This window comes from Ambystoma mexicanum, chromosome 4p, assembly GCF_040938575.1.
Source record: "Ambystoma mexicanum isolate Mex_15411 chromosome 4p, UKY_AmexF1_1, whole genome shotgun sequence".
In the NCBI taxonomy this organism is placed as follows: domain Eukaryota; kingdom Metazoa; phylum Chordata; class Amphibia; order Caudata; family Ambystomatidae; genus Ambystoma; species Ambystoma mexicanum.
In genome coordinates this window covers 1,200,378,758-1,200,397,359 of record NC_090927.1, presented here as the reverse complement: position 1 = coordinate 1,200,397,359, position 18,602 = coordinate 1,200,378,758, and the positions used below count along the sequence as shown (strand labels likewise).

Below are 18,602 nucleotides of genomic sequence, written 5' to 3'. Positions count from 1 at the left end.
TTTCCTGCGCAAGGAGCGGATCCGGACTCTTCAAAGAGAGATTCCCCAGTGGATTGTTTTGAGGCCTCTGCCGGAAAGGAAGACAGTAGCCGTGGGTTATGATCTCCAGAACCCACACATCTGAAGTAATGGCGCGCCACTCTGCAAGATGCTGCGCCAGCCTTCCCCCAACCGGTGAACCATGGGACATGGCCTCATGACTGAGCTGAAGCAGCTGCGGCGTTGCCTGAGGGCAAAGAGGCAACAGTCCGAGTGGCCTTTGCACCTCGAGTACCTTGTTTTCCACCTCTGGCACTCCTACGGTGGCCCCTTTGACTGGCAGCTCCCCTCGCTTTACCAAAGGATGAGTAATAACGAAAGCAACCTCCCCTCAATGCTGTCCCCTAGGACGAAAAGGTGGAGGTTGGCGAACTGCAGCACCCAACAGCTTCGCTGCAGCTTTGGAGGTCTGCAACCTCTCAAGGCTCTCGTCAGCCTTGCTGCCAAAAACATTTTCCCCGTCAAAGGGCATGTTGAGGAGCTGGGCTTGCACATCAGGAGCAAACCCCGACTTCCGCACCCACGCAAACCTGCGTATCATGGTGCTCGCCGCCATGGACCGCTGACGCAATCTGCCATGTCCAAACCCGACTGAACGGCCGCACACATGGCATCCTTGGCATCCTTGCCATCCTGAACCATGGCAAGGAAACCATCCCGTTCGTCCCCTTCGGGAATATGTTCACCCGCTAAGGAAACACAGTTCCACAGAGTGTGCGTGAAACGTGACAAGGCACATACGGAGTTGGTCGCCTGAAGCGCCATACCCCCTGAAGAAAACACTTTCTTCGCCCAGCCGTCAAAACGCTTGTCGTCCCTATCAGGAGGGATGGTAGGATACAATGCCTGCTTTGCCGGGGCCGTAGCCGCCTGCACCACCAAATTTTCCGGAGTGGGGTGCTTGGTCAAGTGGCAGGGGTCACTACTGGCTGGGTGGTATTTTCGCGGCAAAGACTTTACCACTGCCGGAATACTCTCCGGAGCAGTCCAAGCCGCCGCCACCCTCCTCTGTAGAGCCATATGGAACGGCAGTACCGGGTCAGTTGGTGGACCTTGGTCGAGGATATCCATAAGGTCATCCTGAAGAAAATCCCCTGGGGGAGCAGACCATCCCAAGTACTCGGTGACCCTAGACATAAGACGCCGCTACGAGGAGTCGGCATGACCGGAGAGATGTCCAGCCCACATCGTGCAGGGACTGCCGCAGGTCCTCAATTTGGCTATGTCCCGAGAGAATCTCGTCTGGCACCGTATCAGGAACCATGCCATCATCAGAGCCCTCATCCACCTCTGAAATAAACTCAATATGGCGGTAAGAAGGCACAGAATGTGGAACAAAGCCATGCTTGACCTTTGTCAGAGCCTTTCTAGGGGGTTCCACCAAGCCCCGGGGTACCCCTGTCAAAACAGCCTCGAAAGGCATGAGGGCGTTGAGTGAATTGGCGTCGACGCCGAACGCGGCGCCGACGGCATCAATGGCGTCGACGCAGGCCTCGAGGCCAGAGCCCCGAGCGTGTTCCTCGACAGCCTGGGTGCCGATAGCATCGACAACTTCTTCGGAGGTGGGTGGCTCGAAAGAGTCCGTTGACGTCCTCGGCGCCAACGGTGTCGACGTCTTCCTCGAAGACACCACAGGTGCACACGGTCTCGAGCGCGTCGAGGACCGGGACCTGGACCGGGCATGACAAGAACGATTCCCCTTGTCCAAGCGGGACCTCTCCCGCGAATCGTACCGACCACCCGAGCCCGAAGGCGTGCGAGCGGTGTCTCTCGACCGATCACGCCCGATCCCACTCGGAGGCACGGACGGACCAGTGCCCTGCGATCTAGAATCGCTAACATTTTCTTCCCGAAGGAAGCCCATTCCTCTGGCGCCGCATGCTTGGTGGGATAAGCGACCCACCGACGGGCAGAGTCCTCGGATGAGGACGGGGAAGGCGACCGATGACGGCACTTCCGGGAGTACCTCGAAGAGGCAGAGGAGTGGCGGGACCGACTCCGGGACCGAGACCCACTGCACTATCGATGACGATGCGGAGAGGCACCCCTCGAATCGTCCGTCGAAAACCCTGCAGACCTCGACTTCCGTGGCTTGGACACCTTACCTACCGACAACTTCTTCTTGCGTTCCCGCAAGGCTTTGGACGTGAGCGACTGGCAGTCGACACAGTCGTCCGTGTCATGGGCCTTCCCGAGGCACCAGAGGCAGGCGTCGTGCGAGTCTGTCACCGACATCTTGGACCCACAGTCCCCGCACTTCTTAAAGCCCGGACGTGGGGTGGAAGATGTGGTAGACATCTTCAGGAAGAATATACTTCACAATACGAACAGGTTCGAAGAACCGAGAAAGAACAGAAACTCCAAAGAGTCGAGGCGCGCCGAGACCTCCGAATCGAACACGTTCGCGGAAAAAACGGAACTGGGGCTACGGGCGTCATGCGTCCTACTTATAAGATCCAGTGACGTCGGCCATCGGGGGAGGTCCTCGAGGGCGGCGTATCAACGTCATCGACGCAGGACGCAGACGCCGAAAGATTTTCCGAAGCAGCCCAGCTCTGGTGATTACTGTCATAGATATGGAATACGTCGGAGGACCCAATCCCCTCGAAACTGAGCTACTCATGTAGGAACATAGGCATTGTGTGCAGCATACAAGATGGAGGTGCAATATTCATAATTTTGCCATGTTGAATAGTGAAATAACTGCTTTCTTACTACAGTTTTGCGTACTGTGAAACATATAATAAGTAGCTAATAAAACCTACTTACTACATAATTGCATTATAAAAGACAAAAAACAAAGAGACAACAACACATACAAATATGAGTATATACAGGGAAAGTGAAGTTAGCAAAAAAGCAGCAGTAGTAGCAGAAAGTGTTCATAACCTAACTGATTATCTTTATGCAGAGAAATGATTGCTCTGTTTCAAAGGTGCAACTTACCCTATGTATCACATGATGTGACTGCACCCAAATGAAAGTAGCGTGAGTACAATGTATACAAATATGAATATATACAGGGAAAGTACAGTAATAAAAAAAAAACGAACTATCAGAAAGTGCTGATAACCCTACTGATTATCTTCATGCACAGAAACCATTGCTGTCTTTCAAGCCTGTGTCTTACCATATATATATATTTCATATGATATGACTGGACCGTAAGGGAATTACTGTAAGAACATACTTGAGGGATAACTCTACAAATATAGTACCTTTTCAATTTTTATTTCCTGACTGTTACTGAAGAAAACCATGTGCCCTAGATATGTCAGTAAATGAAAAAAGGGGGAGTCAGACATGAGATGTCATCAGTTACATTTGTGATGTCATCTTTTGTGTCCTGGGTGTTAGTCTTAGCAGTGCACAGTGGTGGCGCGAGTTATGGTTGTTTAGCTTACCATAACTGGCGAATTTCTGGGGTTTTTCGGTTTTACTTGGAACCGTAACATCCCTTTAGCAAAGTTTTTTTTACAGAATTTCATAGGTTTTTAGTACCATAGCTTAACCATAATATCCCTGACTTCATATACATGTAACATAGAACATAGAACATACTGAACCCCTGCCAATGAATTTGATGTCCGCAGACTCTTGGTATGTCCGCGGACAGGCGAGGACAACCACAACAGTACCCAAAAAGTCAGGGGGTATCTTAAATTGTTATATCATGCCATATGAACACTGCACAAGTTCACAAACCAGCACACATACACATTATATGTAGTAATAAATGAGAAGTGTAATCTATATATGTAACACATCAACCATTCATTTAAATACAATATGTACTAAAATGGAATATACCAAAATAATGATAGGCTTCCAACATAATTACCTCACTGAAACTGCACAACTAGGAGCAAAAGCAGAGCTACAAACCAGTAAGAACACAACTTACCAGAAGCTAGTAAGTGTACTTCATTTATATTATAGATACAAAAAAAGTGATTTAATTTTCTTTTCTCACAGAAATGTCCAGTACTTTGGAGTGGCTTGAGGAGAATTTCCCACGTGAGGAAATGTCTGAAGATAGTGAACCTAATGGTAGACACTTCTCTATATAAACCAATTAATATGGATTACTTTATATACACTTAACAATTTTTTTTTTTGTACATACCATACAAACATTGAAAATAGTACACCAAAAGATATTGGATAAGACTCTCCAGCGCATGGAAGAAAAAAATGGACATGCTCATGGCAAATTTCAATAATTTGAAAAACCTTGTGGAGGATCAATTGAAAGGAAACATTAGATACCATTGTCCCACATGTACCTGTCCCCTCTCTCCATATCCCAGTCAATTATCCCCAAACCCTCTGCATGAACAAAAACGTTTTGATGAGACTTGCATCCCTTCTTCACCTCCTATCAATCCTCTTGAAACCCCCAATTCTCCTGGGTTTGTCTCAGTTTCTGCCACGACCACAGCGGCCATTTTGGGTGCTTCCCCTACAACTACGCCATCGGACTCAGGTGACTCAACTTGTGCCACGGTGTCCGAGGAAGACGTGATCGATGCCCTTTGTGCGGAAATATCTTTGATGAGGGAGACATCCAGCCCAACCAAAGGGAAATTACCTCAGCAGAGGGTTAGCCTCCAGACAACCCAGAAATATGGTCCGGTGGCTGGTCTATGCAAAGGTGGCGGGCCTCGTATAATTTCAAGGAAGCACCAGGACGGGTCAGTTAGAACGGTCAAGTTAAACGGTCCCATGGATAAATGGGTCCGTTTCAAAGACCCTAATACGCTGTCACACCAAGAATCACATAAGTTAGTGAGACCCCTGTTAAAGACCCAGGAATATCAATCAAAAAAGGTATTCACAGGTGGGCCTGTCTGTAATAGCCAGGGAATTCTACCACATGATCTGGGATGGTCTCCAAATGGTTTGCCCTTGACGGTGGAACAAGCGGGAATAAAGAGACAGACTCAGTATTGTGGACACCGTGGTTCAGGCAAAGAGGGTACCGGTCTCTACATTGGTACAATTGATCAAGACTATTGATGTGCATATGACCAATGATTTTTGGATAAAACCCAGACACCTTCTATGGCCGACCTGATGGAGCTTGGACTCAAGCTCAGATTGGACGAATTAGTTCCAACGGACATGAGTCTATTTCTAAATCGTTCCACACTGTTGAGTCTTTGGGCTAAAATGCCATGGTTATCACTGATCTCTTCAAATGATATAGCCCACGTTATTCTGCCCGAACACAGCAGTAGTACAAATTGGGTACAGATATGCTTGGCCAATAGGATTGCTATGGCCCTACTTTGTGATAATGCCCATGTAATGTTAAGAGCAGGTTTGAAGCTGTCGGTGTATAGAGAGCTGAAGGATGTGTGTGATAACAAAATAAATATTCATAAGTCTAAAGGGGACACTAAACAGATTTCAGAGTTATTGGTTAGATTGGATGAAATCCATACATCGGATGAAAGTGCCTTTCTGAATAAATCTATGCTTTTTCAAATTTGGGCTAGGATACCATGGCTTTAGTTAATCTCACCCAATGATTTGGCACAAGTACTGCTGCCAAGGGCTGATAGTCCAACGAACTGGGCAATATTGAGGTTCTCAAATAAAATTACGGCCAACCTATTGCGTCGAAATGCTGAGGAATTGCTTGGGCTGGGTTTAAGGGTAGGGGCAGTTGAAGACACCTGCCTGACTAAGGCAGGGATGAATCATGGTGTCTATGGACCAGAGCATTTGGTTAAGGCGGGTGATATGCCTGGAAATATACCGGCATATGCTGGGCCCAATCTGAGTAAATCTCAGACTGCCTTAAACTATGCAGCATTATCATGGGAAACATTGATGCCCACAAGTGCATATGTGAATAAGAGAAATATCATCTGACCATTGAGGTTAGTGAGCTGGAATACACGGCGGTATAGACATCTGGTGAATAATTCCGGCTCACTTCCCTGGCTAGCAACCTCAGACGTTTTTATGCTACAGGAAACCTAGTTAGATTGTCCTTTAGTGATCGATGGCTTTCATATCCATCAGGTATTGGCCAACAAGGGGGTACAAGGTAGACCCTTTGGGGGCTTAATTGTAGCAGTAAGAAACAGTTTTTGCTCTAGGCAAAGGGAATCCCAAACTGGGAACTGTTGGTAATTAACGTTTATGCCCCGACAGGCCCAGAAGGGGTGGATGAGATCCATAATAGACTGGAGGACATTCTCACTAAGTTGGAGGAGTATGATAAGCACTTTGAATGCCTGGTGTATTGACAAAACACCTAGACCTACATGTGGAAATGTTCAGGCTAAAAGCAATATGCACCAAATTATAGCAGATAGTAAAGGTAGGAAATGGATTGCCTTTTTGGGCCTATAAGATATATGGATGTTGAATGGTAGAACGACAGGGGATATACCAGGGGCATATACTTGGAGAGATAATAATGGTGTGGCAACTCTGGATTACCTCTTTGGAAATAACGCATGCCTACAACGGTACAAACTTTTACAGTATATGGTATGGAACATGATCCGGTAATACTGGATATGGACATTTCTATACAAGTGAGGGAAAGGTGTGGAGCCCCAAATTTGAAAGTAAACCATGCAGGTAATACAATAAGGTGGACTGAAAATACTTTAAGTAAACTAGATGGTATTCTTGGCAACTCTGCAAGTGCCATGATAAGCAATATGGAATGCATGAATGAGTGTGAGATTGAAAAAAGGATCCAACATCTCACTAGTACAGTGGGTAAGGTGGCATGACTGGGTATGGCGGTTTGCATAAATATACCAATGGCTATGATAAAAACATTTGGGATAAAAAAAGATCTATGCATCGACAAATCCGTATGGCATTGGTAAAGGGAGGTAAATGTGAAGAGACGGCGAACCATTGTAAAGATCTCCTTAGATCCTACCAGGGTTGGCGTAGACGATGGAAATATTCCATCCAGAATGCTGAATGGCAACATATGATTACATTATTATGGGGAAGGTGTACCCGTTCAATATGTTCAGTACTGTTGAAAGCCAAGGGGGATGTCAGAAAACACACAGTATACCCAATACAAGGACAAGCCTGGGTAACCTATTTAAGAAATCAAGGTGGGGATCCAATACAAAATATTTTGCCAGCTATTGTGGAGGGGGGTTGGCCACTCTCCTTCACTACAGAGGCCTTGAAAGAAGTAATTCTTAAGTTGAATAATTCGAGAGCCCCTGGTACTAACGGGTTGGCTAATATTGTTCATAAGAGGAACCCGGACCAGTGGGCTCTCGTGTTATGAGCTCTATTTGAAAAGGTATGCCAAAATCAGCATATACCTGATACATGGCATAATGCATTTCTTTTTACTTGTTTTCAAAAAGGGCGACAGGATGCTCACTGAGAACTATAGACTATTGTCATTATTAGACGTAACGGGGAAGATCTTTGTGTCCTTCATATTGGTGGCTTTGAATCAGTGGGTTGAGGAATCTAAGATCTTGCATTTTACTCAAACGGGCTTTTGGGTGGGTTCAGGTACAAGCCACAACCTCAGGGTATTGGATCTCCTCATGTGTGGCACTCTCGAATCCGGTACCCAGACTTTATACATAATTTGTGTTGATTTTAAAGCTGCGTTCGACACAGAGGATCGGCCCAGACTCTGGGGAAAAACTCATTAAAGCCGGTTGTCCTGCGTGGCTTGTTAGTGTACTACAGGGATTGCACTTATCTACCAAGGCAGCGGTCAGACTTACGGACGATGGGGTAACTACTGAGCTGGTTGAACATTGGAGAGGAGTTAAACAGGGCTGTACCCTGGCTCCAACCCTGTATAATTTGTATATGGCTAATGCCCCGGATTGGCTCCACACAGAGGTGGGTTGTTGTCCCAGGGTTGGGGGTAGTCCCCAAATTGTATGCGGACAATTCGGTTCTTTTAAATTACACCTTCCTGGGTATCAAAGCAATGTTTATGGCCCTTTGCAATTATGCAGAGTTAACCAATTTGACCATAAATATGGATAAGACCAAAATCTTGGCTGTCTCAGCTAAGAAGGTGAAGAGACCGTACGTAAGTGTGACCTGGGAATAATTATGTTGAGGTGTATACGTATCTGGGGTTAGATATCGATAGCACAAGATCTTATAAGAGTATCATGGTAAGAAAAAAAGGCTACAGCCCTTAGGATGATCCGCTCTATTTGGAAATTTCCAAGGAATACAGCAGGGTATTCATTGGAGGGAATCATAGCTCTGTTCAAACAAAGTTTTAGCCCAACCATACTGTATGGATTGTAAGCCCTGGCCATGGCTGATTTATCATGGTTAGACATTCTAGAAGGCAGTTTTTGGAAGCAAATGTTGAGACTCAGTCCATCTGCAACAATTCAGTACATAAGACTTGAATTTGGCTCGACATCTCTTAAAGGAGAACTATTGAGAAGACGTGGGTTGTTATACATCAAAACCCACACAAATCCTAGATGTCAATTGCTTAGTCTCCTGGCTGCCCTGGTATACGGTAAAGGTAAAGGTCTGGTGGTGAATTACCTGTTCAAAAACATATGATGGTTTCCTGATTTCACCAGGGGCACACCCTATGCTACACTGAAGAGGGTTTTCTCTAAAAAGCTAAGACAGTGGGGTTGGGTGGCAAATTACAGGCATGTAGAGTCTCTACAGAGTTATGCCTGTATGTCAAATATTGTGCATAGGTATTTGCAGCCTCAAGCCTACCTTATACAATGCCCAAATAGGGCTATGCGGGCATTTAGGCTAAGGCTGAGGATAAATCAGCTACAGATACTAACAGTAATGGGTCCACAGTTGGGCCTCCTCAAAACAGATAGATATTGTCAGTCGTGTTATAATACATTATACACAGAGACAGCCAAACATATTCTCACTGAATGTAGGACATTGGGCCCAGAATATATGAAGTGGCTGGGACCATTTGCTTGCAACTTGGAATAGATAAAGAGTGATCATTTTTGGGCTTCTTGTCTCAACATGGACAGCCAAAAAGTCCATATTGCTATTTATCATTTGTGGTTAACTATTAAAAAACGTTTAGATAGTGTAGAGTGCACAAATGTGTCGTCTGAATGAAATGGTTGGTAATGTACTTGATTGTTATTAATGCCCTGGCAAATGTTTGATGTTTTATTATTGTATATATTGTACTTGTTTTAATGTCATAACGGATTTGATCTGATTTGACTTGATTTGATTTGATTTCCTGTGTCTGTTAAACTGTGTTTTTGATATACTGTGTTTTTATCGCATTGTGATTTTAGGTATTTTTGTAAAGTTTCTTCTGAAACCAAACAAACAAATAAAACAAAGCCTTTATTTGCCTGAGAATCAGCCCAAATGCTAAGTTGTAACACTGGTCATCACAACCATCAACAGTTCACCTGTTGAACAGTAGTAACCGCCTTTCATCAGAAAATCACTGGTGTTCGTGCTACATTGTGAATTGTCATTAAAGGCACGGTCTAAAACTACAGAAGAAGACTGTCTGTTCATTAGATGTAACAATGGAATAGTCACATAATAGTAGCATTGTAGCATGGAGAAATTATCTGCAAAGTACTCCTGCTACATTTGAATGTTTTCAGTAAAAAGCTTGTTGACCAACAAAAGGTCCAACGGTAACACAATCCACTTTCTAACAATTAGCAAATTACTACAAATGATTGTTGTAACATTTTTAAGACCTTACAGCATGGGGCTGCAGCGTTCCAGGGAGCTTGGCCTACAACTCCCAAGATCCCTACCATTGATTATGCTGACTAGGGATGGTGGGGCCTGTAGTTAAAAACATCTTGGGAACCAAAGGTTGCAGACCCCTGCCTTACAAATACAGACTTTTTTGAGTAGTGCAAAGCAAACACAAGGTTAGCTTTGATCCATGCACTCTCTAGCTTTGGAATGAAACCTGCAGAGAGGGGCTCTAATTTTTAGGGTATCTTTTCGATATTCAAAATTAATTCATATGGGTGCGATATTCATCATACCTATAGAAATACAGATAAATATTGTATATTTTGTAAATAGTGTGGCCATTCATTTTTATTAAATGTAATAAAATGTGATATTGTTTCCCACAGCTGTCTTATGTGAGCAGAAGACACCTAAGGGGGGGAGGGGCAAAGCCTGTACGATGGATGAGGGACCTCCCTAGGGTACTGAACACAGTTCCTGCATTGATCCCTTCCAAAACACAAAATCTGCAACATTGCCTGAACATAAACTATCATTTTGCCAAAACCCTGGTTAGTTCTCTAGTCCTCAGCCAACTGGAATGTTATAACCACTTTCTTCTGTGTCTCCCCACTACTCTTTCTAAACCATTGTGAAACTTTCTAACCCACCCACACCCTTTGAAGCTTTCTCTGACCCACATCCTTGTGCACTGATAAAACATCAGAGACGTTGGTAAAGTTATGCAACAATTACCTCTGGAAATTCCTTGTTCTAATGTTCAAATCAACCTACAGCCAGAGCACACACAACTTAACCAAGCTTTATTTCTGAAGCACACACAGTTTACTCAAGCTTTAGTGCTAAACAAACTTGCCCAATGCCTTTTTCTTGCATTCCTAACACTGTCCCATCACTTACAACCCCCCCCATGTCAGGTATACCTTTAGGTTGGCATCCCTCCTGTTTCCACCTAAGAATTTCACCTCACTGAACACATGTATGAAGGCCATCTTAAACCATGTCCTCCGTGATAAGTGATTCCAACTTGTCTTTGAGCAGCACATGTACTTCAGTCATTCTATAGGCAACTATGTCACTAATGTATTACCTTGTACATGCTCACTATCCATCTCATCCCCCATCCAAGCTTTTTGTTACTGGAAAAAGTCTTATATATAACCTCTTTCCAAATCTTTATTGCCCAGGACATTCCACTACTGTCCTACAACACCAAATATATACATGATTCGTCTTATGCAGCTGTTTAAATGTTACCACTCAGGCAGCACACTATGGCCCTTCTTCAGTACATTCTTCAGACTCCGTTTCTAGGTTTTCAGTTAGAAACTGGTTTTCAAAATGGTCAGGCCCTCTGGCTCCCCTCTAAATGATTTGGGAACTGCACAATTGTAGTTGTCATCCATCAGACATAACTGTCTGATAACAGGCTGTATGTTTTTCATAGAAGATGTGTACAAATGTACTCATATAGTATGTCTGTTGAAGCAAATATCTGAATTTAATAGTTGTAACATTTTTTCTAGAAATCTTCTGTCAGTGGAAGGAACTCCGTATTTTACAAATTACTTGGATGCAGTGTTTGATCTCTACGTGTTGGTCACAACAGCGAATAGCCCTGATGTCATGTATGTACTTTTGCACAATTCTTTCTTGCACTTTTCATGTTTAAAAGTTGTGTATTTAGACATTCAATTGTTACCCTCAAGGAACTTGCATATTACACTACATGGCTGTCTGTATGTACAAGTTACAATTTCACCCAGTTGTTTGGGGACAGTTTTTATTACTGGCTCAGTTTAATGTTATCGAATACGATTTTATATTGTATGGAGCAGCTGGAGCCACTGCTTTTGAATAATGCTTTAAATTGAATTTCCATTGTAAAGGAAAGGCTTTTTATATTCTGAACTCAAATGATCCAGGGGTTTAAAAGGGTCCAGGGTGAAGCTTTCAATGATTTAAATATGTAGGTCTGCAGATTGAATTGCCCCTTGTCAGGGAAGTTCAAGGGCCTTGCAAAACTAGAAGGTTCCCTAGGATACCAACGGATTTCCCCCCACATGCAGCAGATGTGGCCACATAGAAAGGGAAGGAGCTAGAAACATAGTGTTTTGCTGACTGTAACATACCTTTTTTCACCATCTATTCCTGTGGGTGCTATTACCTACAAGAGCAGATAGGAACTGTCACGGTATGAGATTATGTATGTCTTGGGGACTTTTTGCAATTGTGTATGCTTTACTGTTACCACATGGTAAGGTAGATTATCTCAACACGCCCTTAATAAGAGAAGATGTACCCTTGTAAACAAAAAGATTTGTCAGAACCACAAGTAGGGAGAGATTTGCAAAGTGATGATTCTGAAAGGGAAATGTGAAGAAGTCCCTTGTGTGTCCCTGTGGATGGTGTGGTAATAATGGCCCTTGTTAGGCAGAAACCTGTGCAGTTCCCTCTGGGACCACTGCGAAAGATTTAAGACTACAGGTGTTTGGCAGTAAACCCACTTGGTAGCAGTCTGTACCACCCAGATTCACTGGGTAGCTGTGGCTGAGCAGTCAGACTTCCCTCAAGAAGAGTTAGGCAGTATACAGAGTATTCACAATAGGTCAAAAGAACATAGTAGAACAAGTAAACACTGACCAGAGCTTGGTGTAAAAGAGATATAATTATTTATTTAAAACCACATCTAGAAAAACACACAGGCACTAATAGTAAGCAATTCAAAAACACGGTCACTAAAAGATATACACTCCCTTAGAAGAATATTAGACAAGTCTTAAGTAAAGCCCCATTATTTTCAGACAGCGGTGAGCGCTTAACGCAGATGGCACTCTAATAATTCGTTGTAAAAGGGAGAGAAAAGCAGAGTATAATGTGAAACAGATCCCAACACTTTCATAAGAACAAAACAAGAGAGGAAGGCAAGTAAAACCGTGAAGTTAGAGTTCAGAAGGCCGGATCCACTTTAAGAGGATCAGAACGAAATGTGTCCAAGGTCACACGGTTGAAGTGCACAAGAGTCTTGCAAAGGTTCAAAAAGAGTTAGACCAAAAGAAAGGGACCAGTTAGAAGGTCAAGGCGGCCAGCCCAGTCCAGAAGGTTAAGGGATTATTATTACCTTGTAGCAGTCTTTAGAAAGGGAGGCCTGGCGGACACGGTACCTTAAAGTGGTGAGAATACTCCAGCGGGGGCAGTTGTTCCTGGCAGCAGATGTAAGTCGGTGCTACGTCCGGGGGAAGAGAGGATCTCGTCGGGGAGGAAGACAGGAGTCCGTTGCACTGCCAGGGAAGAAACCAGCCGTGGAGTTCTCAGGTAAAAGGAGCGGTCCTTTTATTCGCAGTCCAGTGGTAAGTGGCTATCCGGTTGCCGGGGTGCTTGGCACGGGCAATTCGACCACAAGACGGCCTGGGATGTGAAGAGAAGAAGGTAAACTGGTTGTGCCCACCAGTCAGGGGAAGAAGCCTCTCCAGCCGGGAGATCTTCTCTGTCGTCGGGAATTGGTGAGTTGGTTCCGCAGGGCTCCACCGATGGTGTCGTCGTGGTAGGTCGGCTCAGCTTCTCCCTCGTCGGATTCTCAGGTCCTGTGGCGACTTCTGAAGTTCCAGTCTGTTCTGATCTTGATGGTCGTGCCGATTATTGAATACCTCAGTCCCCAAGTACCACACAGACAGAATGACCAAAAACTGTATGTGCAATCTTTGAGGCCACAGTTGTAGTGAGCCGTCGACTGGAACCAGGAAACGCCGGAAGAACCCCTTTGACCGCTGTAAGGCAATAGACGGTTATCACACTAATGCAATATGGACACAGTAATAAGGAATTGATTGAAGCAAGGCTTACCTAGGTGTACTGTGGGCCAGGTTGTAATGCAATAGGGGCAGTCAGCAGAGACAGTGGGTCGGGTTTCAGAGAGGCTAGGCTGGCAATTCCACACCTGGGCAGGTTGACAACAAGAGTCCAAAAGAGGAATTCAAAAACACGTAATGGGGTCGAAACCAGTTCAAAGCACAAGATCCAAACAAGGGATAGTTCGTTTGAGCAATCCGTGAAGAAGGTGCAGGGTCGAATACCTTTAGAACCAAGCAAGAAAAGTTCCAGGCCAAAGGTACCAGATGAAGCCAAGAAGAAGTAGAGTATCCAAAAAACAGTCTGTGATCGTAGAGCCAATGAATCCTTGCTGAAAACAATAACGCCAAACAGTCCTTACGTGAAGCAGCTGAGAAGCGCTGCCAACATGGGTTCCGGCGCTTTTGAATGTTTAGTTGTAGTCACATGAAGAAAACGCGGCAGCGTGGAAAATCACGTGATGGCAAAGGATAAACGTGATTGACAGCAGTTCATCTCACTTGACGCGTGAATCGCCGTATTCCTCGGCGGTGCTGTAAGGTATACAAGATTTTCCACGGGAGTTGCCAGGACAATAAAGGTCGGAAAACACCTGGAAAACCAGTCATCCTTCTCCAGTGTTGAACAGAAGGTCGTTTCCTGGTGCCCCGATGTGCAGTAAGAAATGTGCCAGGTAAATGTGGGCTGATCATGGGTTGCCTAGTGGGTTGCCTAGTGGGTTGCCTATTGGGTTGCCTAGTGGGTTGCCTAGTAATGGGCCTATTGGGAGACGTGACAGAGCCCTCCCCCAAGGGCCCACGACCCCGTGGGCAGGAAGGATGATCCCGATGGAAACGAGCTACCAGTCTAGGGGCGTTAACATCCGGGAAAAGACCCAAGAGCGATCCTCAGGACCGTAACCCAACCAATCCACAAGGTATTGCAGTCGACCCTGTCTAAGACGAGAGCCCAAAATGGCACTGGCCTCAAAGACATCTGGAGAGGAGACCGAAACTGGGGCAGGAGGAGAGATGATGCGTGTGGGAGGAATGCAAGGCTTGAGCAGGGAGACATGGAATACTGGGTGTATACGCCATGTTGATGGAATCAAAAGACGTAGGGCCACAGGGTTTAGGACCTTGAGAATCTTGTACGGACCAACAAATCGAGGCAGCAACTTCCGGCAACCAGGGATGTGCAGGTGGCAGGTCGACAACCAGACACGGTCACCCACATGGTAATCAGGGCCTGCCGCCCGTTTCCGGTCTGCCTTTGCCTTCATAGACACTTGGGCTTCACGTAAATGGAGAAGGGTCTGGTTATGAACCGAAACCAGATCACGGGCGCAGGCTGTAGCTGCAGGGGCAGTAGAGGAGTCGAAATCAGGGAAAGGAAGGGTTCGGGGATGTTGGCCGTATAAAGCATAGAAAGGAGAAAAGCCCGTGGAGGAATGCTGAGAGTTATTGTATGCGAACTCAGCGAGGTGGAGAAGATTCAACCAGGTATCTTGAAACTGAAGAGTCAGGCAGCGTAAGTATTGTTCTAAGGTCTGGTTCACTCTCTCCGTCTGCCCATCGCTCTCCGGGTGGTAAGCGGAGGAGTAGCGGGCGTCAATACCAAGGAGCTTAGTGAGGGCTTGCCAGAAACGTGAGGTGAACTTTGAGCCACGATCTGAAACCAGGACCTGTGATAAACCAAAAAGACAAAACACTGATTTGAAGAATAATCGGGCCAATGTAGGGGCAGAGGGTATCCCTGTACAAGGAATAAAACGGGCCATTTTGGTGTATGAGTCAACGACTACCCAGATTGTGTCATAGCCCTGTCTGCGAGGTAGGTCTGTGACTAGATCCATAGAAACAGTGTGCCAGGGTCTGGTTGGTAGAGGCAAAGGTTGGAGCAGACCTAGTGGTCGACCAGGGCGTGTTTTGCACTGAGCACATATGGAGCAGGAGTTCACATAAGCCTACACACAGCGCCGCATCGATGGCCACCAGCACCAGTGCTTTAGTAGTTCCAGGGTACGTCACTGTCCAGGGTGACCATTGATGGCGGCATCGTGGGACCAAGCAAGCGCCTGATTGCGTACATCACTTGTGGGGAGAAAGAGTTTCCCGTGAATAAATGGTAACCCTTCCTGAAGTACCAAGTCCCAATCTGTCAACTCATTTGGATGTTGTAAAACCCATTGCCTAATGGTGGATAGCATGGGTAGGGATGGTGTGCTTAAACAGACTACATGACCCTTCCCTAATAGTGTTTCAGGATACAATGACCAGGATTCCCCTCCAAGAGAACGAGAAAGAGCATCCGCCTTGCCATGAGTAGTCCCCAGCCTATGTTGCACTACAAAATCATATGCAGCGAAGAAGAGATGCCAGCGTACCTGTCTGCTATTTACACATTTAAGGGAAGCCAGGTCTTGGAGGTTTTTGTGATCAGTGTACTCTATGGTCTGATGTTTTGCCCCTATAAGGTGATGACGCCATGTTTGCAAAGTGTCCTTAATGGCCAACAATTCTTTTTCAGTAACCGTGTAGTGATATTCGGAGGACGTAAACTTCCTCGAGTGATAGGCTATGGGATGCAGCTGCCCCGTGGCTGAACAAGGTTGAGAGAGCACTGCACCTAATGCAAAGGAGGAAGCGTCGGCCTCCAGGACAAATGGAAGCTCCGGATCCGGGTGTTGAAGCACCGGGGCGGAAGTGAACCTGGACTTCAGGGCCTCAAAGGCCTTTTGATTCTCCGGTGTCCAACAGAACGGAGCAAGGGGGCTGGTTAAGGCGGTTAGCGGTGATACAATGGAGGAAAACCCAGCGATAAAACGCCGATAAAAATTGGCAAAACCCACAAAAGATTGTAACTGTTTCAGGTTGGTAGGGGCAGGCCAGTCTATGATAGCGCGGACTTTCGAGTTGTTCATGGATAGGCCACAAGGAGTTATGTGAAACCCCAAAAAATCCACCTCCTTAGTGTGGAATTCACATTTCTCGGGTTTAGCGAATAAGGCATGATTTTTGAGGCGTGTTAATACTTCTTTAACATGGACGATATGTTCCTCCAAGGATGAGGAAAACACCAGAATGTCGTCCAAGTAAGCCACTACGTATATGTCAAGAATATCACTAAACACCTCATTGACAAATCGTTGAAACGTAGCTGGGGCGTTACATAAACCGAAAGGCATCACAGTGTATTCATAAAAGCCCTGTTTGGAGCAGAATGCTGTTTTCCACTCGTCTCCCTGACGCATACGGACGAGGTTGTAAGCACCTCGGAGGTCCAGTTTAGTAAAGATGGTTGCGCGTGTCAGTTTATCTAGTAGTGGGGAGATCAATGGAATGGGGTACCTGTTCTTTATGGTAATAGCGTTCAGTTTTATGTAGTCCACACAAGGACGTAAGTCCCCTTCTTTTTTTGGTACGAAAAAGATACGACTAGCAGCCGGAGAGCAGGAGGGTCGTATGTGGCCTAATCGTAAGGCTTGTTGGATGTACTCCTTTAGGGCCTGTTCCTCTGACTGAGATAGAGAATATATCCTGCCCCTTGGAATCACTGCATCAGGGACTAGATCAATGGGACAATCATCGGGTCTGTGTGGCGGTAACCCTTCTGCCGTGGCCTTGTCAAACACAGTCAAGAATTCATGATAAACCGTGGGGATACCAGCCAATACAGCCCCTACAGTATGTGTCGAGGGTACACTTTGCATTGTCTCCTCTAGACGGGAAGAGGCCATTGCCCCAAGAATACTGGCAGGGGAGGAGAGCATCTGAGATTCTATCAGGCAGAAGTTTTGACAAATATCAGATTCAAAGGTGACTTGACCCGTACCCCAATTGATTAGTGGGTTGTGTTGTCTCAACCAGGGAATGCCCAGAATGACACCGAATTGCGGGGTGGTGATAAGATCGAATGACATAGTTTCCTTATGGGTGTCTTGGATTATCAGTTCCATAGGAGCCGTTTGATGCATGATAGGACTGGAAGCAAGGGAGGTACCATCACTGCTTGTACTGGTTCTGGGTGTTCCTTCTTAATCAAGGGTAAATTGAGTTTGTGGGCCAATGCTATATCGATGAAACAGCCAGTGGCCCCAGAATCGATCACTATAGGTACCTGATGTGTAAAGCTCCCTAGTAGGTTTCAATGAAGCTTGTACCACGATAGGTCTGATGGGACCGAAAACGGGTTCAGTGGGGGACATGGAGGTGCTTGCCCCTACCCCCGCTCTTAGGGGCGAGCCTTCTGAAAACCCTGATTCTTATTTCTTGGGCGTCGTGGACATTCTTTTACATAATGTCCATTGATGCCACAGTCAAAACAAGAATTATCCGTTCTTCTGCGTTCCCGTTCAGCCTGTGTAATGGGACTCCTAATCCCACCGACTTGCATGGGTTCAGGGGCCGACAAAGTCGAGGGTGTTTGACTTGAAAAACCAACCTCTGCCTTACGCTCAGATCGACGTGCATCAACTTGCAGGGTTAGGTCTACCAACTCGGAAAAAACAGAGGGAAGGGCCGGGATCACTGAGAGGGCGTCTTTCATAGTATTACATAGCCTTTTGTAGTACACGATAGCTTTCTTTTCCTCCGGCCATGAGGTCTCTGCAGCAAGTTGGTTAAAACGTGTTATATATTCAATAAGTGTTTGTCTGCCTTGTGAGAGCTCTAGTAGTTCCAAGTCTCGGGATTGTGCTTTATACCTGGTATCGAATACCTTAGCCATTTCAGTTACTAGAAGATCGAAATCATATAATGCTGGATGGTTATTTTCCAGTAACGGGTTCGCCCAGGTAGCTGCCACGCCAGATAAATGAGAAAGAAGGAAGGCTGCCTTGGTGACGGAATCTGGAAAAACTTGGGGTCGACATAAAAAATGCAGTTTACACTGGTTCAAGAATGTGCGGTATTTCCTTGGATCACCTTGGAATCGTTCTGGGGCAGCAAGGGGAAAGGAAGTAGGAAGTAGTACAGGAGTGGGAGTTGTGGGCGGAGCGGGTGGAGGCTGGGCTTGAGGAGCGT

The 18,602-nt window shown here is 45.8% G+C and overlaps 1 protein-coding gene across 1 annotated transcript in view; it reads left to right on the top strand.

The window, feature by feature from the left end:
- LOC138453728 (two pore calcium channel protein 1-like) overlaps nucleotides 1–18,602 on the top strand; it is a 1,160,417-nt gene that overhangs the window by 500,563 nt on the left and 641,252 nt on the right. The window contains exon 7 of the mRNA XM_069606850.1: nucleotides 11,277–11,378. Coding sequence (XP_069462951.1) covers nucleotides 11,277–11,378 — 102 coding nt within the window. The remainder of the gene's footprint in view (nucleotides 1–11,276; nucleotides 11,379–18,602) is intronic.